We start from the raw sequence: 8,974 nt of genomic DNA on the forward strand, positions 1-8,974 counted from the left end.
ATTGCCAAGGGCTCCAAGTTCCCCTCTGCCAGTCCCTTCAGGACCCTGGGATGAGGCTCATCTGGCCTTGATGAATTGAATTCATTCAGATCCAACAAAAGCTCTCCGACTGGAAACAAGTTCTTCCAGACTGTGGACAAATACCAGGGTTTGCGCTTTAGTTGACCTAGGTGCTATTTCATAGATGACGGGACTTTCCACCTGGAGACCTGACAATGCTTTTTTCCTCATTGCTTCACAAACATCACATCCACAGCTCAGGTGTGGGTACACAGAACCTGATTTTCTCCCTCCAACCCCGCACCCCCCCACCTATCTCCATCTTTTCACTTTTTCATCAACTGCATTGAATAAGCTCTTATCCTGCTGGGGCATCAATACATCCATTTAACCCTGGGAGAAGAGGGACTCTACATTCCAGCAGGCACAGATTGGCATCTGAGGAAGTGCATGGCTTTCTCACAACTAGCTGTGTGCCATGGAGATGCTGGCAGCCTCATTGGACTTTCCTTTTGAGATCACCCATGCCCTGATCCCTAACAATCACCCACTGGTCCTCCAGCTAATGGCCCACTTGTTTGAAGAGATGCATGCAAAGATCAAGGGTTGTGGACACCCCAGGGTTTGTGGTGCTTTGCTGCACCCCACAGGATGCATTTCACAATGGATCTCCCTTGCCCACTGCATGTTGACTGGAGAGTTTTGCATATTCCTCCTGGCCTGACAGTCCCCCAGGCATTGGAGCAGAAATCAGTGTTATGGTTTAATGCTTCTGTGGCTCAGATCAGGATCTGTAATTTGGGATGTAGCCAGATAACTACTAAAAGCAGGTCTTCACTGCACACTGTGGGTGGCATAACTGTGAGAGGTCACTTGGGAACAACAAGGCTGTGCCAGGGACACTGGTTACTCCAGCTCCAGAAATCCTGTTGATTCCAGGAGACAAAATCCCTATGAAGTTTGAAGCCTGGAGCTGGCTTTCATCTCCTTTGCCTCTTAGCAAATGTAGCCAGATAACTACTAAAAGCAGGTCTTCACTGCACACTGTGGGTGGCATAACTGTGAGAGGTCACTTGGGAACAACAAGGCTGTGCCAGGGACACTGGTTACTCCAGCTCCAGAAATCCTGTTGATTCCAGGAGACAAAATCCCTATGAAGTTTGAAGCCTGGAGCTGGCTTTCATCTCCTTTGCCTCTTAGCAACACAATCCTGTCCCATCCCAACATCCCTTCTCTACAGCTCTTTCCCAAGACCATAACAGTAATGTACACCCAGTGGGCCCAGCCCCAACTTCACCCTCGACTGCATTGTAGACCCGACTCATCCAGTTATGCAACAGACTGAGACACACAGGCTACTTGCAGAAACCAGGGAATGGCAACCTCCCTTGCAATATCAGTGACATTCAGAGACTAGACAAATGTTGGTGCTCCATGAGATCTTTACTTATATCTCCCATCTCTGCTTCCCATGTGTGAGTGTGTGCACACATACACATATAGGCTCTGGCTTTCTTCCTTGCCTTGCCTTCTGACTCCTGCTCAGTCTGCTGCTCTGCTTTCCCTGCTCCCTCCCTGATCTCCTACATGCCACTCATCGTACACTTCCACAAGTTGGTCACCCCCGAATGTGGATGCAGTCAGGGAAGGCTAATGCAGGAAGAGTTACAGCTTCTTTTACACACACACGTTTAGACTGAGCACAATGATTTCTCTTTCTGCATTTCCTTTAAAGCACTTTGCACTCAGAATTGCAGATGCGCCAGGGTTGATTCATGACATGTTGCCATAAATGTCATCCTCATTATCATATATATCTGGATCAAGCATATTTTAGAGATACTGAGATGAGATGCTTTACATAAATATAGCTGACTGATCTTTCGGCATATTTTAGAGGTACTGAGATGAGATGCTTTACATAAATATAGCTGACTGATCTTTCTCTGCCGCAATGAATAATTATGAGGGTTGCATTCTCCTCTCTGTGCTTACTGATCAGCACTGGACAGCTCAGAAACATCAGGAAAATCTCATTGGCGCAGGAATCACAACTCGTGGTACAGGAGATATCTTCTATTCGACCAACTAGATGCTTGGGGGAAAAAAGTCTTTATCTGCAAGCTTTTGGATAAAGGCACCCTTCTTGCCTGCAAATAAAGATTTAATTTATTTTGCAAATATCTAGTTGGCCTTATAAAAGCTATCACAAGTAGATATCACCTCTATCACTAATTCCTTTTGCCTCTAGACCAATACAGCTACAAAATGGATCATTGGCTCAGTGAACTTGCCTGTCAGTGCTCTGGACTCAGGTTATAAGTAGATAAGCAGGGGCCACAAGGCGAGTCTCTCCCCCTGCCTTGAGTGCCACTCCAATCTCCTTCCCGTTTTTTCTCCTCTGCTTTTTCCCTGCCCTCTGCTCACTGCCCAATCTGCTGCTCAGCTTTCTGCTCCCTGTCCTATCTGCACTGTGCTCCCTGCTCCCTCCCTCATCTGCTGCATGACACATACAGAGGCTGCCTGAGCACTTGTGGCAAACATGTAACAGATTGGTCACCCCTGAAATAAAATAAGAGAAGGTGGGATGCAGCAAGGTATACCTGCTGCAGACACAGTTTGAAAAGCCTAGAAGCACAGTGGAGTAAAGGCCAAACACGACTTCAGGAGTGATGCAAGGCTTGGAGCTCTCTACTTCAATGCAACATTAGTTCAGAGACTTGTGTGGCTGAGAAACGTATGAATGATTAAAATTGGATCAGGAGGGAATATCATGGGGGACTAGTTAATTCAACAAATGTACAGTTTGGGTAGGTCCTCAGCTGCTTTTTCATTCAGGCTGGATTTTCTGAACAGCTGAGTGTAAAACCCATGAGCCTGCCTCTTCCTACTCAGCATCCTAAGACCTGGCACTCTCTGGCAGTACGGACGCTCTCGGCTGAAATCTGAAAGTGGAGTTGAACCTGCACCTCTCGCAACAGGCGTGCCACAATTTAGCCCTAGCCCCCGTCTAAGTGGCCCTCCAATCCATTTCCCCTCCCGGATCTGTTGCTATGCTTTCTCCCTCCTGCCCTGCTCCCTGGCCAATCTGCTGCTCTGCTCTCTGTCTCCCACCTGATCTGCTACCCTGCTTTCTGCTCCCTATCCTATCTGCCACTGTGCTGCCTGTCCCCTACCTGATCTGCCACATGTCACACACACAGGGTGACTGTGGCACTTGTGGCACCCATGCCACAGGCTGGCCACCCCTGCTCCAAGCAGTCCCTCTAAGACTACCTTGCTAATGCTGCTCATGTTTGTATTAAATACTTAAACCATCAGTACAGCTGCCTTGTGGGAAACATGGGTGCAGATCTCCTGCAGCAAAAGGCACCAGTCCTCACTCTCCCACATGCCCAAACACTGAGGTGTGGCATGAAGGGGGATATGGCTGTCAGCTCCTCCTCTTCCTTCTGCTCACAGTGCCTAGTCCTAGGCCCGAACATCCACTTCTTCTGTTATGAAGCCCTAAAGTAAAATGTGTGATACAATATTTGTAGATTTGGGGGGAGGGAGGAGGTTAAGTTTAGCACAAAAAACAATCCCTGGTTTGTATAAAAATCAGCTCTCTTGTTGACACTTAATTTCAGGGGCCAAAGGAAAAGGAATGAAAACCAAGTTGATTTGCAAACGCATAGCTTGCACCAACCAGCTCTGAAGCAAAAACCATCAGCTGAGAACGGTTACTGTCAGCCCTGGCACGTGCCCTGTGAGCCCAACCCCAGGGACTGAACTGGCCGCCTTCACGGGGCTCCCTCCCCTTTGCCCACGACACGGCTCAGCAACGAATGTTCATCTCTGACCCAGATTTGCATAGTTCACAGGCACGGAGATTTCCCTGCTTCCCTGAGCTCTTATAAATGCTTTGGTGCAGTTCTTCTGGGCTGGATGATCAGTGCTGGGTGCCAGACGCATCATGATGATCTCCCCGGCTCAGTTCACCTGCCTGGTTGTGCTCTGGATCCAGGATAAGCAACAAGCCAAGAGGGCACTGGCTTTCTCACTATTACTATTTGTGCTGCAAAAAGAGCCAGAGGGCCATGAACCTTTTGTTCCAGACACTGTACAATCCCAGACAGGAAAAGGGAGCTCTGCCATAAGGTCAGAAATGGAGCCAACCAAAGACATTTGGATATAAATAGGTCCTACAACAAGGCAATATTTATCTTCATATGTCACCAGGCTCAGAAAATACTGACTACTTCTAAACTGCTGATAAAAGAAGGAGGTTGTTAGCAAAGGAAAAAGGGATGCAACATGAGTTTAATATTTACAGCCAGGGTCAGTTAATGAGCTGCAGTAGTTTTACAAAGAGACAAATGGGAATATTTAAACCAGCATAATGCAGTTCACATTAGTCATCTACTTTGTACAATTAATTATATTTTTGCTCATAAATTCAGATGCCAGCAGGGACTTTGTACTGACTCAGATGCCACAATCCTTGGGGGCTTCCCCAGGAGACAGATTCACCATCTGGTGCAAAGCCAGCTCCAGCCTTACCGACTCAGGAAATGAATACTTCTCCTGGTACCAGCAGAGACCTGGACGAGCTCCTAAACTCCTCATCTGTGTGCCATCTGCATCTCCTCCTCTGCAATCACGACTCCCAGCCTGGTTCAGTGTCGAAGGGTCTGGAGCAGACTTCTCTCTCACCAGCAGCAGCGTTGAAGCCCAAGATGCTGGGGATTATTACTGTCTCCAGACCCACAACAGCCTTCACTCAGACCACAACAAAAACCTGTGAACTGCATGGACAGCTGCTTCCTCCACTTTCTCTCCATCCGTTCAGCAGCTCCACTTCTGGGCGCGCTCTACCTCTGCTCTTCCCCTTCCCGTTCTCCTCTCAGTTGCCCTTCACTCTCAGGAGAAGCCCCCATCCAATTACTCCACACAAACAGCACTTTGGTAAGCCTGCCAATACTTCTTCCCATTAGGCTAGCTACTATAATCATGGTGATCCCGTCTCCTCCTTCATTCATCTGTGTGCATCCCTCTTGCCCCTTGTCTTATACTTCAAGGGTAGGTTTTTTTCAGACAAGTCCTGTCTATTTGATCCATGGTCATACACTTTCCCCAACACAATGGGGTCCTGGCCCATGATTCAGACCCAAGGACGCACAATAACATACATGATAATAGCACTCTAGGAGAGGTAAGGCATTTGACACAAGGCTATTGGCAGTGTGAGCATGATGGCTCTCTGCAGTGAACACAGACTTCTCCACTGATTTCACCTATGCCCCAAGCTTAATATCCATTTGCATGTTTTAAAAACATCCCCTTTGCAAGTGTGGACAGGACTCCGCTCCTGGACTGGCTTCTGACCAAGGTTCAAGAGCCCAGTCTACCTGATCATGGAGTGGATCCCATTTCCACAACTTTTTGGTTGCATTCGCTCTGCCAGGGCTAAAACTAGCACTTCCCTCCAAGCTGCTCTTCTCCCCAAAGCCACTGGCACCCTAGAGGTGGCCAGGTTATACAACTGCCACCCAGCGTTCGGGGTTAACAGTGGCAGGTGGTATCATCTACTATAAATTACAGTAGCAAGAGAAAAAAGCCTGATCTCATGTTTTCCATATCTTTATAGCTAGGATGTCAGGTATACATCAGGGAAATAAATTAATGAACCTCACATTTTAATTAACACATCAGTTAACCACACCTGTTAGACTAGGTACATGTTGGAAAAGGTGGTTAACCTTAGCGTTAAACTAGCACGCCAGATGATAATCAACATCTACACTATGGTCAAGAGATGGCAGCCTGTATCTTATTAACTGGAGCATTGGCAATTCTGGCGGCACACCATCAAGACAGGAAACACAAAAACAGAAAACATTTTTCACGGTCTAACTATGCAAATCCTCTGCTGGATACCAGCAACTGTCCTGGGGCGTTATGCAGATCTCACTTCAACAATGTTAATGAGTAAACTGAGATCAGACTTAAGTCTAGTGACTGTAATGTACAGTATTTAAATCTCTCCATAGAAAATACCAGTCCTTATACAGCAGATGCTGAGATGACCAAATCTGCATTGATATAATTGACCTTTTTTTTTTCCCTGGGCAGCGAGGAATCACAACGGCTCCATTTTGCTCTGTGCTCAACACTGCACAGCTCAGATGCTGGGGAACATTACTGTCACCACTGTCATCATCTGTTGCTCACAGGGACGGACCATAAGGAAATGGGGCGGCACTGCTCAGTTCACTTTCTGAACAGTCATTTCCTTTGTGCAGCTGTTACACTCCCTGTGTCATGTCCTTCTTGCACACTCACTTGGAGAGCCACAGATCTCCCATCAGCCCACTATGCTCCAGTCAACGGTGCAGTTCCCAGTGAGCAGGTGCTCCAGATGGGTAAGGGGTGGAGAAATCTCTAGTCTAATAAGGGAGTTTTCATGACAATGTGGAAGGGGTTGGTATTTATATTCTGTCCCGTACAGTTGTGGTGCCTGGGAAATTGTATCATTCCAGATCATCATGGATTAGCTACTAGACTTGGGCATTACTAGTATGATTTGTGACTCCTTCCTGCTGGGCTGCAATAAAAAAAAATGCTGTGGGTCATCACCTCTTGCCCTTTTATTCAGAGCATTCATGACTCCCAGGTAAATCATTGAAAAAGATGCTCTAACATGGCAGCCCCATTTGCCTTGCTTTTTCACCTGGGAGATGGTTTGTGGGAGAATCAAAACAACACACAAAGAAAAGACCATGTGCAATGAAAGGGTCTTCCAGGTGAAAAATGCTTTATATGGCTGGAAAATCCTCTAGAAGGGCCAAGTTCAGGAACTTCCTCGTTTCTTTACATTATGCAAGATTTCTAAGCTGAAGAAAAAGAGCAAGGAGTGAGGAAGTCACTTCCCCTATGGCTCCCCTAACACAGGAACATCACCCTAGTGACACTGTGTCCAGCAGGACATGTCTAATAGGCATTAAACACATTGACGCCCAAACAAGTACGAGATCACAACCCTCTTCCCACCCACTTGTGACAATACCAGCTCAGCACGAAGTGAAGGGGCTCCCGTGAACCTGCTGTGTCTGCCCCCTTCAATACCACCTGCCTTTCAAAGCTTAATTTTGGATCACTTGTAAATCATCTCTGAGCCAAATTTGCATGTTTTACACCCAGTCAACGCCCTCCTCATGCTCGGTGCAAGTATAAGTGCTCCAGGCCAGTTTGTACCAAATGGTGATCGGTGCCAGAACAGGCAGACGTACCAAGATGGTCTCACTGGCTCCCCTGCTCTGCCTCGTGGTACTCTGGGTCCAGGGTAAGCAGCAAACGCAGAGGGAAGTTGTGTCATTATAGCAAAAACTTCCTTCTTCCAGAAACAAAAAGCCCAAGGAATTGGCTTTCTCTGATGCTTGAAAATGCTCCAAGAAATGCTCTGCCTTGGGAGGTAGGGACTGCAACCGAGACAAAAGACTGACTTAATTCCCAATACCAGGATCCAAAGCCCATCGGAGTGACCAGAAGTTTTTCTGGGGATTTCTAGGGGCTGAGGCTGTAACCTAGATGAGCAATGAAGAAAGGGCTGGAAGGAAAGAAGCACTTCTGGCTGCATGTTAGCATTTCAGGCAGGACACAAACTCACTTAATTCTGTAATAACGCGCACAAGGAACATTGCTAGAGCATCCAGATTGTCTAGTCAGACTGGCTACTTGGCTTGCAGGAGGCACTATGTTAATTCAACTTTTGGGAGTTTTGTGTTTTGTTTTCTTTTTACTTCTAGGTTCCTCCGGGCAGATTGTGCTGACTCAGACCCCAGAGTCCCTGACGGTGTCTCCAGGAGATCGAGTGACCATGAAGTGCAAAGCCAGCTCCAGCCTTACTACTAGGATCATTAGTAGTAGCTATGAGCAATTAGCCTGGTACCAGCAGAAACCTGGACAAGCTCCAAAGCTCCTCATCTATCTTGGTTCCACACGGCAGTCGGGAGTGCCAGCCAGGTTCAGCGGCAGTGGCTCTGGCACCGATTTCACTCTCACCATCAGCAGTGTTGAAGCTGAAGATGCTGGAGATTATTACTGTCAGCAGTACAAAAGCTCACCTCACACAGTGATACAAACCCATACAAAAACCTGCCAGGCTGCCCAGCCCAGCACCACAGCTGCTTCCTGAAGAGACACGTGATCGGCACAACTGCTACACTCAATACCAGCTCAGGGGTTTCCCTGGGACCCAAACACATCACTTGTTGAGCCACAGATACCATCACGCTGCCCCTGCTGCCCAGCCTGCAGGACAGATCAGCCCAGGTGCGCGGTCCAGGGGAGTTTGCTTCTCAGACTTTTTAGCCAGCCTGAACTAGGGGTTCATTTCTTCTTCTAGCATAACATTTATTTTCACCCTGAAAACCAAGCAATTCCTTTTTCTCCCCATGCCACCAACACCGTGGCAGGCAGGGCCAGCCTGGGGCTTTGCAAGCGGCGCTGCTGCAGGGAGGTCTGGCTCTTGGTTGGGACGGCTGCAGAGGCAGGCGCAGAAAAGGCCATGAAGCTCTCGTCACCCAACATGGCAGATGCATTGAATGCCACTAGCAAGGTAACGGGGAGCCACACATACCCTCTCTCCAATCCATGCAAGAAGGAATAGGGGCATGGACCCTTTGGAGAGGGGAAGGGGCAGTAGACGGGCTATTGTTTCATATCGGAGAGGTTGTGATAGGAGTTGCTTTACCTGGGTCTCCCTTTTTGAAGCTCTCGTCACCCAACATGGCAGATGCATTGAATGCCACTAGCAAGGTAACGGGGAGCCACACATACCCTCTCTCCAATCCATGCAAGAAGGAATAGGGGCATGGACCCTTTGGAGAGGGGAAGGGGCAGTAGACGGGCTATTGTTTCATATCGGAGAGGTTGTGATAGGAGTTGCTTTACCTGGGTCTCCCTTTTCCACCTTGTGGGACTGATCTCTGCA

General features: G+C 47.9%; 1 gene segment (V, D, J or C); it reads left to right on the forward strand.

Annotated features, from left to right (window-relative positions):
* Positions 1-7,256: 7,256 nt before the first annotated feature.
* On the forward strand, positions 7,257-8,176 carry LOC102371798. The segment is given in 2 exon segments: positions 7,257-7,324; positions 7,788-8,176. Coding segments are annotated over 2 exon segments (438 nt in total).
* The last annotated feature ends 798 nt before the right edge of the window (positions 8,177-8,974 follow it).

Source organism: Alligator sinensis, unplaced genomic scaffold (assembly GCF_000455745.1).
Source record: "Alligator sinensis unplaced genomic scaffold, ASM45574v1 scaffold1889_1, whole genome shotgun sequence".
NCBI classification, from domain to species: domain Eukaryota; kingdom Metazoa; phylum Chordata; order Crocodylia; family Alligatoridae; genus Alligator; species Alligator sinensis.